This window comes from Rattus norvegicus, chromosome 9, assembly GCF_021556685.1.
Source record: "Rattus norvegicus strain SHRSP/BbbUtx chromosome 9, alternate assembly SHRSP_T2T, whole genome shotgun sequence".
Lineage (NCBI taxonomy): Eukaryota > Metazoa > Chordata > Mammalia > Rodentia > Muridae > Rattus > Rattus norvegicus.
Genome location: NC_141542.1, coordinates 101,966,784 through 101,987,548, shown reverse-complemented (window position 1 = coordinate 101,987,548; position 20,765 = coordinate 101,966,784). Strand labels below are relative to the sequence as shown.

At 47.0% G+C, this 20,765-nt stretch overlaps 1 protein-coding gene across 24 annotated transcripts in view; it reads right to left on the bottom strand.

Moving 5' to 3' along the window:
- Positions 1-20,765, bottom strand: part of Armc9 (armadillo repeat containing 9) — a 125,705-nt gene that overhangs the window by 51,983 nt on the left and 52,957 nt on the right. For all 24 annotated transcript variants that reach the window (XR_015628588.1, XR_015628590.1, XR_015628589.1 and 21 more), the window contains 3 exon segments: positions 18,941-19,015; positions 13,656-13,746; positions 7,750-7,805 (listed from right to left, as the gene is read on the bottom strand). Coding sequence is in view for 17 of the 24 variants with exons in the window: in NM_001398574.1 (NP_001385503.1) it covers positions 7,750-7,805; positions 13,656-13,746; positions 18,941-19,015 (222 nt within the window). In the remaining 7 variants the exon portion in view is untranslated.

Here is a 20,765-nt window from a genome sequence, read left to right as displayed (position 1 = left end):
CCCCATACATACACACCTACACACACATCCCCCCACATATACACCTGTATACATATTCCCACACATACACACCTGTATACCCCACACACATACAACTGTATACCACCACACACACATACAAACCGGCACACATATCCCCCCCACATACACACCTGTATACATATTCCCACACAAACACACTACACCCCACACACAGACACCTGTACACACATACCTCACACATATACACCTATACACACATACCCCACATATACACACCTGTACACACACCCCACACACATATACACCTATACACATATCTCCTCCACATACACACACCTGTACATACATCTCCCCACACATACACACCTGTACACACCCCCCCTCACACACACACACCTGTACACACACTCCTCCACATACATACCTACACATACCTGTACATACATCTCCCCACACATACACACCTGTACACACATACATGCCTGTACACACATCCCTCTTCACATACACACCTATACATACCTGTACACACATCCCTCTCACATACACACCTATACATACCTGTACGCACATCCCTCTCACATACACATCTATACACACCTGTACACACATCTCTTACATGTCCCTGAAAATATGATGAAAGCTACCTTTCACTAGTTTTCTTTCATTTATTATTTGAGACAGGGTCTCACTGGATAGCTCTGCATGGCCTGGCACTCACTGTGTAGGCCAGGCTGGTCTCAAGTTCACAGAGATCTGCCGGCCTCTGCCTTCTTAGTACTGGAATTAAAGGTGCATATCACCATATGTCTGGCCTCTTTCCCAGATTTCTATTATAACTGTAGGTAACAGAAGATGTTTGAACAGAATTATAATATCAGTTAAGTTAGAGAATAATTTTGAAAACAATTATTCAGAATTTAAAAAGAAAAGGATCAAAACAAAATGTGCTGAACTCTTTAAAAGTAAAAAATTCAAAATGTATATATTTTGTAACTTTTCAAACTAAACTAGAAATTTAAGCATCCCTGAGCCATCCGATGGACACACAGAATCTCTGCACTATTTTTTCCTGTAAATCTAAAATTGCCCATGCCTGCAAAAGTTTTGAAACTGCACGTACAGAAGACCCTGGCAGCAGACGCACGAGCACCTTGTGTAGCGAACCCCACTGCACTGTGTTGATGGGGATCTATCGGGAAAGGAAACAGGCCGGGACGGCAGCCTCTGAATCCAGGCAAAGCTGCAAACAGCAGTGGAGCCAACAGTCTGTAGAAAGATGTATGCACCGGTTACTCTGAAGATACCCAGGGTCAACAGTGGCTGACGGGGCATCTGTGGTCTTCGTCAGGATCATTTGTGCTCCTCAACACTTGGCAACAAAACTCAAGTGAAATATTTAAAGTTCTGCCTGCATCTGTTGACGCGCATGGTGAATCCTGGAACAACCAGACTTCTGACATTTGCACAGAAGGTGCAGCAGCAGGGACAGGTGACACCACAGACTGCGGGAGGGAGACAGTGACACACAGGCCTGTCACTACTTTTGTCTGTGACAAACACCTGAGAAAGTGAGGCTAATGGAGCCAAGCTTTATTCTGGCTCTGAGGTTTCATGCCATGGTCAACTGGCTCCTTTGCTTTCGGCCTAAAGGGTGGCAATGTCACACCAGGGAGTGCATGTGGCTCAGGAGATTCAGGACACACAGAACAGACAAACAGGTGAGGAAGAGGGCACCACGCCCTGGATAGCAGGTTCTCAGGAGCTAATTCCCTGTTAGGAGGGGCTTTATAAAAAATATTCTTCATCAATGAGCCAAAGAAGAAATCCTGAATAAAACTAGAAAACTCTTAGAGACAAATAAACCAAACTTATGCAGACGCTGTGCTCAGAGGGAAACAGAGCTGTAACCATCCAGGTAAAAAGACCCCAAGTCCACCTAACTTTATACTTTAGGAACCAGAAAAAAGAAAAGTGAGTTAAAATTAATGTTAGCAGAAGGAAGGAAATAAAAACCAGAGATAGAGAAAATGAAAAAAAAAAAGAGAGAAAACTAACAAAACAAAAAGACTGGCTCTGAGAACGATGAACGAGACTATAAAGCCCTTTGCCTGACACACCAAGAAGAGAGATGCCTCATATTATAAATGGGGCATCACTACAGACCCTACAGAAACAAAAAGGGTCATAGGAAATGATGCAGCAACAGCATCTTAGCCAATTAAAAGAATGACAATTCAAGAACACCTTTAAGTAAATACAAAGTTCAGGGCCAGTCTGGGCATCATGAGAACCTGTCTAAAAGTAAAAACAAACAAATGAATTTGGAGAAATCTATTGTAATTAGCTCCCCTCCCTCACCCCAAGGAAACCAAAGCCATATCCTTCACCTAGCAAGCGAGAGCTGTATAAATAAAAGCTCCAGCAAATGAGATGCCTATGTTCTCTCAAGCACAGCTTGGAGCAGCCAAGTCTGGACAACTGTGCACCCGGCACACTGAGAAACATCAGCTTGCTGCACTGCTGACTCAGAAAGATTTCCAAAGATATTAACAAAGGAAAAGGCCACATTGTACATAGTAGTGCTCTATCTGCAAAATACCGATTACGGAAACATCCAGAGAGGACTGTATGTGTGTGCCTATGTATCAATGAAGCCCACATACATATGGATAATAGCTGAGGTGGAGAATCAAGCAGTCCCCTGTCCCTGCTGAGTGTCCTCCTTCAACCCACTGTACTTCCTCTCCACCCTAGGCTTTTCTCTACCCAGCCTCTGCCTTCCAGGATTCTAGAACCTCCCCTCCCACCATAGCACTTCCATTTCCTTCCCCTTTCCGGACCTGTGAACGCTTGTTAATTTTCTGCTATCTCTGCCTATCCTGAGCCTAGCAGTGTCTGACCAGAGGACCCCAGGGCATGCTTTGTCACCTCACAGTGACACAGGTAGGAATCCCAGCTCCACTGCTCACTAGCTTCATGACCTTGGTGAGTGACCTTTTCCTGTGTCTGACCACAGGGCAGAGCACAGGCAGGAGCACAGACGGGTGAGGAGCTGGAGCAGAAGCTGCCATGGGACGATACTATACAGTAGTAACTTCTGGATCATCCCCAGCTCCTTCACGGAGGTATTGTAAACCACAGATCTACCACACAGACTTTTATGGAATCTCTTTTTTAATCCCTTCTGTACTTCCTAGAACATGGTTAACTTCAAGGTCCTTAAATATTTGTTCAATACATAATGAAGGGAAGATAAGACAGAAGGAAACTGGGTTATTTACATAGATCCCACAAGTAAATGTGCATGGCTGACTGCCCACGGCACTAAAACCTATTTTGCCAAGAGGAAGAGAATATTTGTCTTCAAATCAATCTTCTCAAATAGTCCAGGAAGACATTTATTTCCATTTAAGTCACGTGTAAGTTCATCTGAGCAGGTACTGAGGAAACCTTTGGGGTGAAGACACTAGAATGAGGCTCCTGGCCTTGGGATCTTCTGCCAGCCCCTGAATAACACTATACACATGCTAATCATAAAAAAGCACGAGAGACCACATGGTCTTCAGGCACTATATGGGAGCATCTGAACCCTGCCCAGCCACTGCCTGGCATTGCCCATTCTCGAGAATGCATTTCCAAGCTTACCCAATGCTTTTATTTCTCTCGAGAGTTAAATGGGGCTGGAGCCTTATGGGCCAAAAGAATCTAAGAAGCAAGTTATCCCCATCCCCATCTCTCTTATTTCCCACCGGGTCTTAAGTAATCTAGGCCACTACTAAACTGAGGGAGGAGGTTACTGAGGAGGATGGCCTTGAACTTCTGATCCTCCGTCCGCCTGAGGGCTGTGATTACAGGTGCGTACCACCAAGCATGGTTTCTGTGGTGCTCAGTACTGAACCCAGGCCTCTGTGTCTGTGTAACCAGCGGATACACAGGTCCAGCCCCTAGGAAGAAATTCAGGAGACACAGAGCTGGGCGTGGTAGCACACGCCTTTAATCCCAGCACTAAGGAGGCAGAGGCAGGTGGATCTCAGTGAATTGGAGGCTAGCGTGGTCTAGGGATGGAGAGAAACCTTTTTCTGTCTTTAAAGAGGAGGAAGCCATCAACGACCACAGTGAGGACACTGGGCTTTGAGGCCTTCGGCTCCCTACCTCACATCTCCTGACAGCTTCGGGTGGATATGTCTGGTTTTCCCATCTTAAACTAAACCAAAATGGCCTTTATCCTTACTCTTCCCCTGCATGTCCCCAGTGTGTGAAGAAGGGAACATACTGAGAGTTTTCTTGTGGCCTGCTTCACTCTTCATTTTACTGGGGGTGGCCTTTGCCCCATTTAACCTAAGAGCCCAGATGATGCCGTTGACTTCAGCCCTACCACATCCACTGTCCTGTTTTCCCTTCTCCCCTTGCTGGTCAGCCTGAGCCCCAGGCCTTTCCACCTCCCACCCACACTTCCTCATTCTTCTTCCCCTTTGCAGTTCCTAAAGTCAACACAAAGGGTGCAGCTTTCCACACCTTTCTGCTGTGTGGGCACAAGTGTATCTATAACTCACAGGCGTGTACCTTTATATGTTTGCTTTGTTTTAAGCCCTGTCTACCTTAACTTTACAATATTGGGGGGGGGGCAAAGTATTGCTATATGTTGCCCATATTGGCTTTGAACTCCACATCCTCCTGCCTCAGCTTCCTTCCTGAGTTTTAGCATCCTACACCCAGCTATGTTTGTCTTCATCACAGTGTTCCTTACGTGGTCTGTACGTCAGAAGATATTTTGCTAGCTCTGTAATTTTTAATTTTTATAAATGGGTGGATATTCAATAAAACTTGAGGGTTTTTTTTCTACATTAAACAAACAGTTGCAGTTTTAGATGTTAGAAAATAAAGCTAGATTTTGCATCCAGGCACTTTAAGGGCAGAAGGCAGAATGCTGCAAATGTACTTCTCAGCTCAATGTAAGGCAAGGCTGCATAAATCTTCTGGTGCCTGGCCTCTCTGCGGAGCCATGTCAGTAAGCGGCTGCCTAAAAGCAGTGCCACTGACTTCAGCCTTTGCACTGGGTCTAAATGTCAAGTTTTTAAAATTTCCTTCACTGCTAAGTAAGAGACACGGACAATCCCGTCTGCTTCCGAGCCACTCTGAAAGGAGCGCCAGCAGTGCCTCTCAGCAGTCCTGGACACCTTCCCTGAACTGAAGGATCTGCCACGTTCTTCCTCCCCGGCAATGTTAACAGACAGCTATAGCTGATGGCTGGCCTTGGTGGGCCCTGCTAGACTCTGGCAGTTCACTGAGAAGGTCACCGAGGGTCACCCAGGGTCTGCTACCCCAGTCATCAGTGTTACTCTTGGTCCTGTCCTTTTATTGCTCACCACTTAGTTACTGTAACAAGTGTAACAGATTCTAACAAGTATCTTCAGGTGCCAATCTTGGCCCAGGTTTTGTTTTTATTTTTTTTTCTTTTGTCTGCTTTACACAAACTACAGTTATCTGGAAAGAGGAACCTCGACTGAGAAAATGTTTCCATCAGACTGGCCTATAAGCAAGTCTGCAGGGCCTGGGGTGCAGAAAAACAAACTGAGCAAGTCACGAGGAACAAGCCAACAAGCAGGGCTCACTCCATGGCTTCTGCTTTAGTCTCTGTCTCCAGGATCCCACTTAAGAGTTCCTACCCTGGGGGGCTGGGGATTTAGCTCAGTGGTAGAGCGCTTACCTAGGAAGCGCAAGGCCCTGGGTTCAGTCCCCAGCTCTGAAAAAAAGAACCAAAAAAAAAAAAAAAAAAAAAAAAAAAGAGTTCCTACCCTGACCTCCTTGACTTGGCACTGTGATGTGGAAGCTTTAGCTAAGCCAGACCTCTCCTCTGCAGGCCTCACAGCAGCACATGCCCTCCCTGACAAGACAGGAGCAGCAGCAGTCCAGAGACCTCAGCCCATGTGACTGCCTCTCTGCTGAAGGGAAATGTGCACACATTGGATCCCTGTATTTGAGCAGCAGGCTTGAACCAGATGAGCTCTTATTCTAACTCAAAACTAACAGATTAGTGGCAAAACAATGGAACAAGTCAGCCCATGGAGGCAGTGACCATCCTAGCACATGGGAAGCTGAGACAAGAGGAGACATGATCAAGGTTAAGCCTTGCTACAGAGCAAGACCCTGGTCTCCAAACAATATAAAACAAACCATCAAAGCACCAGAGAAACACTGACGTCCCCAAAGAAGGGGACACAGGAAGGGGAAAGGACAGAACTTGATAGGAACCTTTCTATGGACAAGACGACCAAAAAGTTGAATAAAATGATTATCTCGAATCTGTGATAAAGGGTCAAGGGTCAAGGACAAAGGCGGCACCTTTCTCAGCAGTGGCTGAGCTCAACCCAAGGGGTGGCAGCAACAGCCCTTGAATGCAGGGGACTGTGTTGGTTTACATTGAGAGGAAGACATTTTATGCTTTTAAGTATTTGAAACAAAATTAAATGCCATGAAAATTATATAGCCTCCTGACTCTTTCACTGTTCACAAATAGTTGGGGAATACAGTCAGGATTCCCAACAGCCACTGTATGTTAAATGGCAGAACCGAGTGGTTCAAACTAAGACCATGTGACCCTCCCAGCCCAACACACGGCCACCCTTCCCCTTTACAGAAAGTTTGCTGACCTAGCTAAGTCAAGATTTACCATAGCAGCTTTCCCTGGGCACACGGCTGGTCTCTGTCCCCAATGGAGAGGATGGTGGCTAGATCTGGGGCTCCCTTGCCCCAGCAGGCAGGAAGAGAAGAGTGCCCACTAGTGCCATCTGCAGCCCAGAAAAGGAATGGCAGGCAGGGAACTGGGCTGTTGGGGAAGTCAGTCATCTGGCAGATTCTAAATAACTATGGCCTCACTCATGCCAGTGGGGAACACAAGCTTAGCTTTTATGGAGCACTTTTTAAACTGACAGAACAGAACCACAACTACAAATCCTTCTTCCCACATTTCTGTATGGAGGGATGCACCCCAAATAGAAGAGATGTTCCCAACATTCCCATCTGCTGCCCGGGCACAGAATGAAGACAAGCCACATTGTCACAAGAATGATAGGGTGGCATGTCTGTCCTTCTGAAGGGAAAGTCACCCAGAAGCTTGCCATGTGAGCCCTGCCTGTAGCCTCCAGGTTACTGTCCTCTAGACCACCCCACTGAGACTCTGCATGTCAACTAACTTCTGAGGATGAGGGGGCAGGTGTGTCATAGCCAACAAACCTACCACAAAAAAATAAACAGGGGATGTAAAGTGGTTGGTTCTGCCAGCTCCAAACCACACCGGGACCCCTTAGTGCAGAGCCTATGTGCCATGACTCCTGTCACCAGAGACAGCGGAGGGCTCACAACCGTTCAGAGCAAAGACTCGGAAAGAAGAACTGCTCCTCACCTTCCCTAGGATCGAGAGGAGGTCAAACCTGTGACCTGTGCACGTGTCCTGAGGTCTGTGTGCACGCCCCAGTGTGGACTGGGCTTACACCCCGGCTAGGTGAAGACTGAAGGACGGTGTCCTGAGGCTTAAGGTTAGGCGAGCCCAGCTATGGCTGGAGCACTGCAAGATGCCAGGCACCCGAGAGAGGCCTCATGTGAGGGCTACAGAGCCACCACACACTGCATCTCCACCAACCCCAGAACTTCAAGGAAAGGCACGGAGGCAGGAAGACACCACTTCTACCCAAGTGGTCAGACTCGGAAGGGACACACAAGAGTATGACAGGGCTTTCGGTGTCATCTCAAGAGCCTTCAACTTACTTCATCATCTTCATCCTCGTCATCATCGGATTCAAGAACACCATCCAGTAAATCTTCTATGAAGAAAAATAAGTTAATCAGAAAAACCACAAAGCTTGTCACTTGGTCACTGAGCGTCATCCAGGGCACCCATGTGAGCATCATATGTCATGCTGCTGACCACACGCCGCCTCTCCTGACTGCTCCTGACCACTGCCCTTCACACTCCTGATCACTCACTGGTACACACGTTTACTCTCTTGGCCACCCCGAATCAGCCACAGTTTGCTACCACTCTTAGCGATCCAGACACACTCTGTTTTTAGCAGTTCATATTTACTCATATTCTTATAAACACAACATTGGAAGGAGCTGCAGTGCAGGCGAATGAAGCAGTGGACTCCTAGGAAGCCTGCTAGCTTCTACAACAGTGCTCTTTCACATAATCCTCTTGGCAGCTTTGTGGACCATCGCTCCTCACTCACGGGTAACAAGTGGAGGACAGAGGACCCAGGGACCTGTTTGTGGTTCTGCTTTCTAAACCCCATTGTTCTAACTTAAAGATGTAGATCTGGGTAAGGAGCTAACATGAGGGTACCCTTACATGAGCTTTAATGGGATGGAGGGGTGCAGGGCGACAGATACAGAGACAGATACAGAGACTGACACATAAGGGCCATGAGCTGGTCTTGTGAAGGAAGAGAATACTAGGAAAGATATATAGCTTACACTAGAAATGCTATGGTGGGGCTTTGAAGGGAGAGAAAGAGCCCTTCCTTCAAAACTGGGTCAGAGCTACACTAGGAGAGACGGCTACCGTGCACAGCATGACTGAGCCTGGAAGGAAGAACAGAAAAATCCCCTGAACCAAGACGGTTTCTGACTCAGAGCTTTTTGGGGGTTGAGGGTGTCAGAAGTTTCACACCGTGTAACTTGCGACCTAGCCTTCAAGCAAAGGGAGTAAGAGCAGGCACTAGCACAAGGTAGGAGCATAAATTTATCATGCAGCTGCAAGGGCTTGCCTTTACACTAAGGCTGTGTGCTTAAAATGGTCAGTGGTGTGTGTGTGTGTGTGTGTGTGTGTGTGTGTGTGTGCGCGCGCGCGCGTGCGCGCGCACTGTCAGTTCTTCACTGGGGGCTGGAGGGCATAGCCTGATTCTTCCAAGCTCCCTTATCTGGTCTCTTACAGTAGACAGCCTAAAGTGGCAGGTCTGTGATATAACACAGGGTGGGCACAGCGGTGTTCTAAAAGGCTGAGGCTCATTACTAGCTCGGTGGAGTTTGCACATATGCACAAGTCCATAGTATTCAGAAGCAGTGACTGAGCCATTCCCTGACCTGGCAAGTGGGGTCATACTGCTTACTTCCTTGGGCCCTGAGAAAGGAAGAAGGGAAGAACTTGGAGAATTTTACAGCACGCAGAACAAGCACTTGGACCAGGTACACAGTAGACATCACCCAAATATGAGTTACATTCTCCTCCATGAAGCCTTCTCTGAGCCATCGTCTCTCCCTTGGCATTGCATCTAGGCTGCCAACAGTACTCCCCCTGTGGAAGACCCTATTCCCAGTAAAGAGATGGCTACTGACTTGTTGGGAAGCCCCCTGGGAAGCTAATCACCAAACTGAACTAAGAGTGCTTAGGAGATAAGTAAAGCTCACTTCTCACTCTGAAGACTGATGGCTAATCTTGACTGTCATGAGATTTAGAATCACCATGGACACATATCTCTGGAAGGTCTGTGAGGGAGTTTCTAAATTGCAATAACTGGGTAGGAAGTCATACTTTAAATGTGGGCAGTCTTATTTCACAGGCCGAATTCTTGAATGAAAAGAGAAGGCAAGCCAAGTAACAGCATTCAGCTCTCTCTGCTTCTGACTGCAGGTCAATGGGGCTAGCTCCCTCAAGCTCATGCTGCGGTGATACTGTTTCTTCAAACTGCAAACCAAACCCTCCCTCCTCCTTACATGCTTCTGCCAGGTATCTCACCAGAGCAACAAAAGGTACCTAATACAGGACACTGGCTAAGATGATTGGCAGGTAAGATCGCACCTGAGGGCAAGTCTGGCATGGATGCGTAAGGGGAGGTGTGACACAGTTCCTGCCCCTGGAATATCGACAGGCCATTGATTCCCACATGTGCTGATGGTTGCTGTTGCCCTGGAGCTGATCTGCTATCTTTTCTATTTTACTTTCAATCTCTTTCTGGGGAATATACTTCCGCCATTACTCAGAGGTAATAAACGAAACAGATGTGGTTCTCAAGAATGAGGAATGGAGGTGGTCATGAGGCTGTGGAGGATGAGGAACAGGCCTTCTGCTTCGCCTTTAAGGTCATAGGACAGGATCTAAACAACAGAACCACAAAGGCCATAAAAGCCTACACATGGTCCTTTGTATAAATTGCTCACTTTGAAACCTTGAACTTGGAACTATATGAGGAGACGCAAGTACCCTCTCATGCAATGACTGCTGCTTTAATTAGGCAGGGTGAAGGGGGACATCAAAGACTGTTAGAGAAGTCTCGGGGAGAAAAGGCATGGATAGGAAAAGAAGGAATCTATAGAAAACAAGCACATGATAGATGTTCTTATCTTACAGGAGGGAGGCTTGTATATGACCTAGAAACAGAGGTCATTAGCAGGAGAGTATAGGAGGCTAGGATAGAAAATAAGGATTAGAGAATTAAAAGATCATGGGCAAGCACATGAAAAGTTAGTACTCCGTCCTCCTCGCTCCTTGAAGGATCGGAGATGACAATACCTACTTTATTTGTGTAAGTTTTAAAACTTTGTAAGAAATTATTTTAACCTTAGTAGTCTGTCACCTTTATGTTTTACATGAAAGGTTACTATAGAGTAGCAGGAAACCGCAGGAGCTGTGCCCAGCTACCTGTGAAGAAAGTGTGCGTGAACCTATAAGGAAGTGTGCTTTGGCTTTGTGTTTAGTGTCTGTTTGAAGGAGGCAGGGGTTGGGACTAATGATCTGGGATTCATAAAATTTATGTAAATTTAAGGATTTCTAAAAAAATATTAACAATGGTCAAAGCCTTGATGATGTGGCTTTAGTAAATACAATACCGGTCAGGCTCTCTGGTCAGAAGATGGTGAGAATCCCTGGGCAAGGAGAGCCCTGAGCTTGTACCCACTACTGACTGCAGTCATTATGGAATCAGCGCCGCTCCCATCCCCCTTTCTCAGGACCCTCCCCATGCTGAGGACGGACCTCAGCACCTGAGCATGGAAGACCTTCCCTGAACATAGCGGGCCCATCAAGTAGGCTGGGGACCCAGGCGGGGAAAAGACGAGCAAAAGCCAGCCACGTGTACAAACTCCGTCCTTTCCAAGCAAGGTGTCTATGGCTGCTCTAGTTCCTGCAGTGTGAACTCACACCAATGGCTCCAGAAGTTTCCAGGCCTTTAGCCTTAGATTGGGGCCTTTCTTGTTTGGAGGATTCCAGTTTGTGGACTGAACAACTCTCAGGCTCTCTGCCTCTGTAGTGGGTGGACAATTAGTAGGGACAACCTATCTTCAATTGTGTGAGCCAAGCTAATAAACCTTGCACTTGGGTGGGTTTTAATCATCTAACACGCTTTCTCTGCCCATGGACAGCACGCTCCAGTCCACCGTGAGAAGATGCCTTTCACGCTGCACGGTGGCTGTCACCAATTACATATTCCTTATGTTCACATTTGTTAAGGCCCCTGAGCTCAGCACTCCTTACATTGACTCCCCAGCCCAGTTTCCAATCTCCAAATCCTATAATCTCTCAACTTGTTAGCTCACACATCCTGACTACCCAGAACCCTCCAGACCCATGACCAGGCCTCAGCTGGTCCTCCTTCCTCCTCCTTCTTCTCCCTCCTCCTTTTCCCTTCTCCCCGCTCCCTTCTCTCCCCTCCCTCCTCCTCCTTCTCATGGGACAACCATTTCTCCCAGTGCTCCTGAGCCAGTGCAGGCCTTACAAAGGTCTCCCCTTGGTAACTAGCAGGGCCTGAAGCTAGGAACCTGCTCCGCTGGTGTACTGGCTGGTGTCTGACCTTTCTCTCATGATTGCGCTGGCTACCCTCATGGATAGCTGGAGTTGTGGCCTGAATCTGAGTTGGGACAAACCTCCCTACTGTTGTTGGCGGAACACTCTGCATGTTTCTGTACCAGGCTGAAATTTCCCTTTGGGCTTCACCAGTGTTCTACCTTGCTGGGATAACCTGAGAATTTCAAAGCTCCCCTGGTCCCCAGCCAGGATGATGATGTTAGTATGCAAAGCCCTTACGGGGAACCATGAGTGGAAGATGGCTACCAGTGGGCATTTCACAGGTGCACTGGGTGAACGGCTCACTTGTGAGGAGACATGCGATACTCTTGTCATTGTTGTGTGCTGAATGGAGCTGTGCACTTGAACTGCTGCCAGGGAAGGCATGGGGAGAGATCGGTAATAAATTTGGTCCCCAGATGTTGGGAGTACCAGGGTCCCGTGTCAGGAGTCCACAGAAAGAGCTAGGGGATTCCTTATCTCTCTCACAGGGCTTCTTCCCTCGTTCTCTCGCCAGATGTGTATCATGGCCATGGAGGAGGCTGCGAAGAAAGGGGCCAAGCTGCCTGCTGCCAGGTGGCACAGACACGTTTTTCTGGAACGGTGACGTGGTGACATTTCTACAGGGCACTAGAAGGACTGGCACCTGCCTCCCTAACTGGCCATAGGACCTGGGAAAGTTGGCCTTATCATCCTTATCAGTGGGGCAGGATTTAAGAGGGGACAGGAGGGGCTCGTAAAGGGATCTTACAAGGGTAGAGAAGGCTTCAGTAATTGCCTCCAACTCCTTTTTGTTGACCATACACCTCTCGTGTGATAAGAGATCTCTATTATGATAAGACATGGTAATCTTGGACAACCTGGCCTTGACTACTTGTCTACACACGGGGGAGGATATACACGCACATGTATATGTATGTACACGTGGAGGTCGGGGGGTCAACCTTGCATGTCATTCGACAGGAGCTGTCTATCTTGTTGGGACAGTGTCTTTCTCTTGGATCTGCGCTGAGGGACCAGTGAGCCTCAGGGGTCTGCCTGTTTCCAACTGTCCAGTTCTGGGATTACAAGTGTGTGTCACCCTGCCTGGCTTGTTTTACATGGGTGCTAGTGATCGAACTCATGTCCTTAATCGTACATGGCAAGTACTTCACTGATAGAGCTATCTCCCTCACTCTATCAGCCCACTGTGTGTGTGTGTGTGTGTATACTGTGTATGTGTGTGTGTGTATACAGTGTGTGTGTGTGTGTGTGTGTGTGTGTGTGTGGTGTGCAGGGGCAGCATGCATGTGTGTGACATGTGTATGTAAGTGTGTGTAATGTGTGTGACATGTGTGTGTATATGTCTGTGGGTGATGTGTATGAGTGTGTGTGTGTGGTGTGGAGGAGGCAGTGTGTATGTGTGTGTGACATGTGTGTGTGTATATGTGCGTGTGTGTGACATGTGTATATGTGTGTGTGAGACATGTGTGTATGTGACGTGTGTATGTGTGTGTGAGACATGAGTGTATGTGAGTGTGTATATGTGTGTGTGTGTGTGTTTGGTACTAGATACTGACCTGGGGCCGGCCCTGTATGGGTCAAACAGTCCTACTGAACTTTCATGTGCTGAACTTGGCTCCCTGCTTTCTTTGAAGGTTTCTTCTCTATTTTTTGAAATCGAGTCTTGCTATGTAGTCTAGGCCGGCCTTAAACTCTGTATAGACTAGGCTGGCCCTGAACTCATGATGGCTCAGCCTCTCCTCTAGAGCTGGGATTACAAGCGCACTATCATATCTGACTCAAGCCTCCTGAACGATACCCAAGGCAGCAATCACAACCCTCTGTGAGAAAGCCTATACATCTTTTTGTCATACGTGACCAATTCAAAGGGTGAGACAGAGACAAGACTGACCGGAATTCAGCTGCTTGATGATAAACTCTATCTGGCGGATCATTTCGGCATTGCCTTCTTTGATGAAGCATCGAAGAATGTCCTCCATTCCCTAGGCCGTGAAAAGAGCAAACGCATCAGGGTGAGGATGTGAGGGACCACTTTCAGTGATGCAGTTTCATCTACTACCAAAGGTACTTTTTTTCTTATTTTTGGAAAAGGTTTTTTAAAATAAAAATTATCTGCTTGGTATTAAACATTCATTTTAAAACAGCGAAAAATTGTTTTCTTCTTGGTTGACTATCCTGACTTAATTATAACATAATACACTCAGAAAAAGACCCAGAAGAGATCACTGGATTGCACTGGATGCCTGTATGCCAGCACTCAGGGTGCATTTACACCATTGCCTTTAGTGTGGGAATGTACTTTGGGGAGAGGATTTCTTTTCTATGTTTCCCCTAAGTTTATACACACGGCCCTCTGAATTTAGGGTCCTTTATGATCTTTGAAAAGCTGAACCACATGTTTTAAACAAATAGAAGCTTTCTTCAACTAGTTGAGATTCCTATCCTATCAGAAGAAAGATGGCGGGACCAGGGAGTTGGCCAGGCAGGGGGAAAGCACCGTCTGCGCAGGCTGGGTGACCTGACTGCAGCCCCTGAGCCCACGGGAAAAGCCAGGTGTGGCCAGCGTGTACGTGAACAACAGGCGGCAGGACTGTAAGGCTGGAGCAGGAAGGAAAGCAGCAGAAACAAGAGACGCTGCCTCAAAACAAGGAGGGAGAACCAACGCCTAAAGACTTGACTGTGTGCATGCTGCCCCACCACCCAAATAAACACACATTTCTGTGGTTTGGTGGGCAGAGTCTTACAATACAGCCTGGCTGGCCTTGAATGTAAATGAGATCTGCCTGCCTCTGTCTCCCAAGTGTTGGGATTAAAGGCATGGGCCACTATCTGGCCTACTTAAAGATTTAAAGACGGAGTGATAAGGTAGGAGAGAGTCTGTTAAGAGCCCTTACTCATCTTACAGAGGACCCAGGTTTGAGGGCCAGCATGGCAGCTCACAGTTGTCTATAACTAACTCCAGGGTGTCTTATGCTTTCTTCTGGCTTCCCTGGGCACTAGGTATACAAACGGTACACACACATACATGCGGGTGAAGCATCCACACACATAAAACTACACAAAATGATAGTTATTATACTGTGCACTGTAACACAAGGACACCAGAATTTTCCACTCTAAGAGGACTAAAGCAAACTTAGAAGTAAGAAATTAACATAAGCACAGTGCAACCCCTCTCTGTCCTCCTTCCCCACAGCACTGGAATGTGTGCATGTACTGTGCTGGATCAAACAAGGTTATCTTGGCACCAAGAGGGGACGCATATCTAAAAATGAACCCAAAACAGAACAACTGGCGTTCAGAAAGGCTGGCTCACTAGCAGGCAAAACACTCATCAAAATGCCTAACACTTGCCCTTGAGTTTGTGGTGACCTGAGCTAGTATGGTCCTTATTGTATTTTTATTTATTTACTTACTTATTACTTATTTTGGAGACAAGGTCTCAGTATGCAGCCCTGGCTGGCCTGGGACTCACTATAGATACACCTGCCTGTCTCCTAAGTGCTGGGATTAAAGTTGAGATCCATCATGCCTAGCTATGTTCTCTTTACAAATAGCCTGGTCTGAGGCAATAATAGTTCTAACGGACTCAAAGGTAGTCCATATAGCTTGGATCACATGGAGTTTGGACTGTGATTCTAGCTCCCTGAGTCAGGCCCCATGCTACCTCACTCAAATTGCTCAACTCTTCCCAAAGACAAGCTATATTACTAGGACTACTTATGCAGATGTCTGTGTCTGTCAAAATGTAAATCCTGTATGCAACTGTATATAAGCTGTGCACTTCATTTTTGCAAGTCAGACCTAATCAATGGCATCTTCTAGGGGATGCCACAGTGGGTGAGTGAGTGGGGGGGGATGGGTGTAGCTCATGCCAGAGAGCACAGTTGAAGCCCTGGAGTAAAGGAGGTATTCCCATGGGTACAGTGAGAAGACCTGAGGGCTGGACCAGAACCTTGGAGGACAGCATTCCATAGGAGGATGAGACAGAAGCATAGACTGAGTAGACCACTGAGGAATAGTCTGGAACAGAGGAGACTGATGGGTGTCTTGGAGGCAAGCACAGAGTGTTTCAAAGGATTGAGAGACCATGGCAGCTCTTGTGGGGCCAGTCAGACATCTGGGCTCATCCCATAGTCCTCCACCACAGTCTGCCTTAGTCCTTGGCTGCCAGAAGGGCTAACAGTTCTGTCTCATGCAGCGGTCTCCTCCCCACTTCCCCACGAGGGTGAGTTAGGGGTCTCTATCATTAGGGTACAGTCAGGTGCTAGACCCCAACATGCCATTAACCACAATGGCTACTGAGAATTTAGGTACGGCCAGAGACAAAGAACTCTTACAACTCTCTCTCTCTCTCTCTCTCTCTCTCTCTCTCTCTCTCTCTCTCTCTCTCTCTTTTTGCAGAGGCAATTCTGTGATCTGCTCATATCTTTATAGATCACTTGAGTTCAATTGATGCCTATCCTTACATCTCCGGCTTAGTGAGAGCGTGGAAAGCAAACATCTCAGCCCGTGTAGTTGGGGGATTGCTTGGACGCCTCACAGAAAACACGCCAGTGAAAAATCTCACATATAGCTTTTAAAACCACATATAGAAGGTAATGTTTAATCTAAATTATAGAACTGAGAAAGCATAAAAAATAACAGTATCCTCTGGGTGTGGCAGCACATGTCACCCTGTAATCCTAGCATTCAGGAGGCCAAGACTGGAGGACCAAAGGCTCTAGTCTTCCCTGGGCTAGAGGGAGACCCTGCCTCCAAAAATAAACAAAACCTCATATTTCATCCTAAAAGCAATAGCTGGGCACTTCAGATAACCGTGGACAATCATGGGGTTGGGAAGGACAGGGGCTCATCACTTGCCACTCAGATGCCTCTGAGGACACAGTATGCCAAGCAGCAGAAGAGAGGAACTTAGCCCAGCTACAGTTAAACAGTGAAAACAAAGGCCAAGTCTACTCTAGTGGAAATGCACAGCCAGAAACGTTTGCAATTTCTACATTTTGGAATATCTGCATATACATAATAAGAGGTATCTTAGGGATGGGACCCATGTCTAAACAAAATTTATGTTTCTGTTTCATGTGTCTTCAATATGTAGCCTCAAGATAATTTACATATGATATCTATATTACGTAGTCTACAACATAAATACCCATACCCTTTCTCAGTCAGGTGCTATTTTGAGACAGTCTCACTGTGAAGTCCACACTGGCCTCCTGATCCTCCTGCTTCTGTCTGCTGAATGCTGGGACCATGCATTACCCTACCTGTTTTGTAGCTGAAATGGTTTCATGGTGTGAATTTTCCATCTATGGCTCATGTCTGTGCTCAAAAAGTTTCTGATTTTGAAACATGATAGATTCCACACTTTTTTTAATTGACTGGAATGTTATTAAATACACTCATCACTGATTCTCTTCTCGTGCACACTTTAGGATGACACATAGGTTTTACAGATTTAATGTGTGTGTGTGTGTGTGTGTGTGTGTGTGTGTGTGTGTGTGTGTGTCATCCATGTGAGAGTAGGTGTGCCCTCAGAGACCAGAAGAGGAAGCTGGAGTTACAGGTGGGTATGAGCTGCCCAATGTGTGTAATGGGGAACTGATTGGACCCTCAAGAAGAGCGGCAAGTCTCCTGAACTGCAGAGCCAGGACTCTGGCCTCTGTAGTCTGGATTTTTGTGTTAGGGACGCTCAGCTTGTACCAACTGAGATGACAGTATTAGGATGAGAGGAAACAATTTAATATGGCCAGATTTCTCACTAGACTCAAGACTGTGTTAGTGCTGGGATGTGGCTTAGTGGTAGAGTGCTTTCTTAGTCAATAAAGCCACATTGATTTCACTCCTGGTGGTTTGGGAAACAGGAGAGACAGATGGGAAGAGGGAAGAGAAGGGGGAGAGGTTTTAATTTCTGGTGTGAGACACTGCAGCACAGGTGTGGAAAGCTCTGGAAGCAAACACAGGATGGGTGCACCCCTGACAGTGTGACTCTAGGTAGAGATGTCTACTCCCAAGTCACCGGTAAGGAAACAGACACAACTACAGTCAATCCTTCAGGGGCCTCTGAGCAGGTTAAGTAGGAGGAAGCACCTGTCCCAGTACCAGACAGAGCAGTGAGTACCACTAGGTACACCTACTGGGTGCATGCACCCACAGTGTGTATGTGGAAGCCAGAAGCCAGCTCTCAGGAATTAGCTCTTTTTAAGCATTCTGGTCCTGGAACAGAACTCAGGTTGTCACACTTGGTGGCAGGTGCCTTTACCCACTGAGGCATCCTGCCACCGCTCAATACTAGTTAGTTTTAATGTGGAAGGCAATTTAGTTCCATTGTTGGGTGTGTTTATACAGATGGTTCTTAAATGAATCATGTCTTGTTTAACTGTTGACGTGATTTTAGATAAACAACTAAAGATTTAGTAATTCTCTTTAAAAAAAAAACAAAAACAAAAACCAGTAGGCGGAATGTTCCTGTGGTCTCCCGTGTTCTGAGTATGGAAACACATTTAATCCCTTCACCACAGAATTTAATATGTACACAGTTACTCTGGTTTCACGTGGCATCAGAAAAAAAGGTCAAAGCTTTGGTGGTTTTGCTGGCTAGCTTTGGAAACAACTGTCCTCTCAAAATCAGGCGGTAATCACTCAGCCGTGGTGGCTGTACTTCAAACATAAGCAGAAAGGTAAATAAAGCAAGTAAAACTCTTCTTACCAGTAATTGTGGTGCAAGGCACTTTTAGAAGCTGCCAAGAAACACCTCCAACATTACAAAACTAAGCCTGCTAGAATTTCCCCAACACTGTGGCTTTTTACCATTTATGATTTTTACCATTTCCTCATGAGATTCTGAGGAAAGCAACAGATTCTTCCTTGAGAGAAACCACTAGTGTATCTTGTGTGTACAGTTCTGGGGAGTCTGCCCTGGAGCAAGTGGAGGCAGCTCTCTCCTCATGGTACGGACTCATTCACAGTCCTGGGAGATCCCTGTGAATTACTCAGGGCTTTTTTGTTCTTCCTTTCTGAGAGACAGGATCTCACAAGAAGATCTCACATGAGCCAGGCTGGACTCAAACTCACTATGTAGTTCAGAATGGTCTCACATTTGCAGCAATCCTCCTCCCAAGTACTGAGATTACATTTGTGCGCCACTATGCCCAGTTCAGGACACCCTCTTACCATGGCTCTGGCCTCCTCACGAATGGACGGGATAGACAGGATGCTGTACAGGGCTCCATTCACATATGGCTGGATCTTTGAGGGGAGGAAAAAGGAGAAATCATTTGCAAGTTTTCCAATACTGTACAACTCAATTATCAGAAGTGAGACTTAAGAACAGTCTGGCTCAGGGAGGGCTGGTATCCCGTCCTTCAGAACCCAGAACACACATTTCATGGGAGACGCCTCCATTCGTTTGGGACGCTGCAACTGAAGTCAAACCTAAATCCACCAGTCCCCCCTGGACCTTCTTCCTGCTGGGTGTCACCGCCTAACTCGTGATTTCTGGCATCCTGGTCACTCAGAGCAGAAACTCAGGAATCACCATGGTGTCTGCTCTTTGCTCCCAGGGTTTGCTTGCCCAGCGCTATTGCCAAGAGCCCTTGTTTTCCCACGTCGGCTGCTACTGTCCTTGGACGCCAGTGACAGAGCCAAGGAAACATTGTCTCTAATCCAGACCCACTTCTAAAGCTTGCCCTGTGATCCAATTGCGGTAAGGTTGAGCCTTCGAGCCTGTTCCATTTGATATTAGCGTGCAGACGATTATGTGGACCTTGCTTCTGATGGCTCTGGGTCTCATCTTTCAAGACCAGGGCTACCTAACACAGGGTACATAGGCATGACCTTTGTCTGCTGCAGCTAACACTCTTCCAGCTTCTAAAATACACGTATGTATTTGTATTCTTCCCTCCCTTCCTCCCTTCCTTTCTTCCGAGACATGTTGCTTCAGCTTGTCCCAAGAAGAGCTGATGGTGACCTTGAACTTCTGACTCTTCTGCCTCTACCTTCCAGGTCCTAGGTTTCAGACACCACACCTGGTTTATGGAGCATTGGGGATCAAAGGCAGGGCTTTACACATACTAGACAAGGACTCTATTGCTTTTAAGCAAGTGCATTAGCAACACTGATGATGTGAACTGACTCCTTTGCATTTCATTAAGTCAAGGGAAGAATGTGGTTCCTGTAGCACTCACTGCCTGAGTTGAATACAAGGAAGACAGTCCCAGAGAGCAATCAAGCCAGGACTGAAGTAGTGAAAAACTCGGCTGTTGTAGTGGGAAGCAGGAAAGGCTCTCCGGGAACTGTCATGGGCATCTAATGTCACCTGCTGAAGCTGCCAGTGTCAGTCAGGAGATGCAGCTGTGTGTGAAATGAACTAGACCAGAGCTGCCTGCTTGGAATGGGAATAGATGCATGGCGACCTGGGGCTCCTCTTGACCCAAGAACCCTGCCAAGCCTGCCTGCTGAGAGATGCCCTGTGCTGGATCTGTCAAGACATATCTACCTGTGGCTGAGGCTTCAGCTGCAGGTGCAAAGGGATGCTATCACCCCAGCACTCTGAAGGCTGAGGTAGGAGAATCAAAAGACTGAGGCCAGCTACATAGAGGGTTCTGGCCAGGCTGGGCTACTATTTTCTGCAAAGACATTTGTAAAAAAGAAGTGAGAGATGAATCATTTGTACCTATTCGTTTTTGTGAATTTGTTGTCCTACTTTAAAATAGCTAGACAATAACACCAGCTGTGGTGGCAATTGAGTCATTCTGGAAGGCAACCTGAGCTGGTAGCCCTGAGGGCCACAAATCGCATGGAAGCTTAGTCTAGGGCTCCATGGGACACCTATGGAGCGGTCACAGAGGACAACTGTTGTAGTGGATCTGAAAGCCATCAAAGCACTGCCCACGAGAAATAAGATATGTACCAGGGCACAGTGCAAACCAGGGAGTACTGCAGTAGTGAAGCTGAGAATAGGAGACCTATGAAGCAACAGAAAAGTCCCTAGATGCCA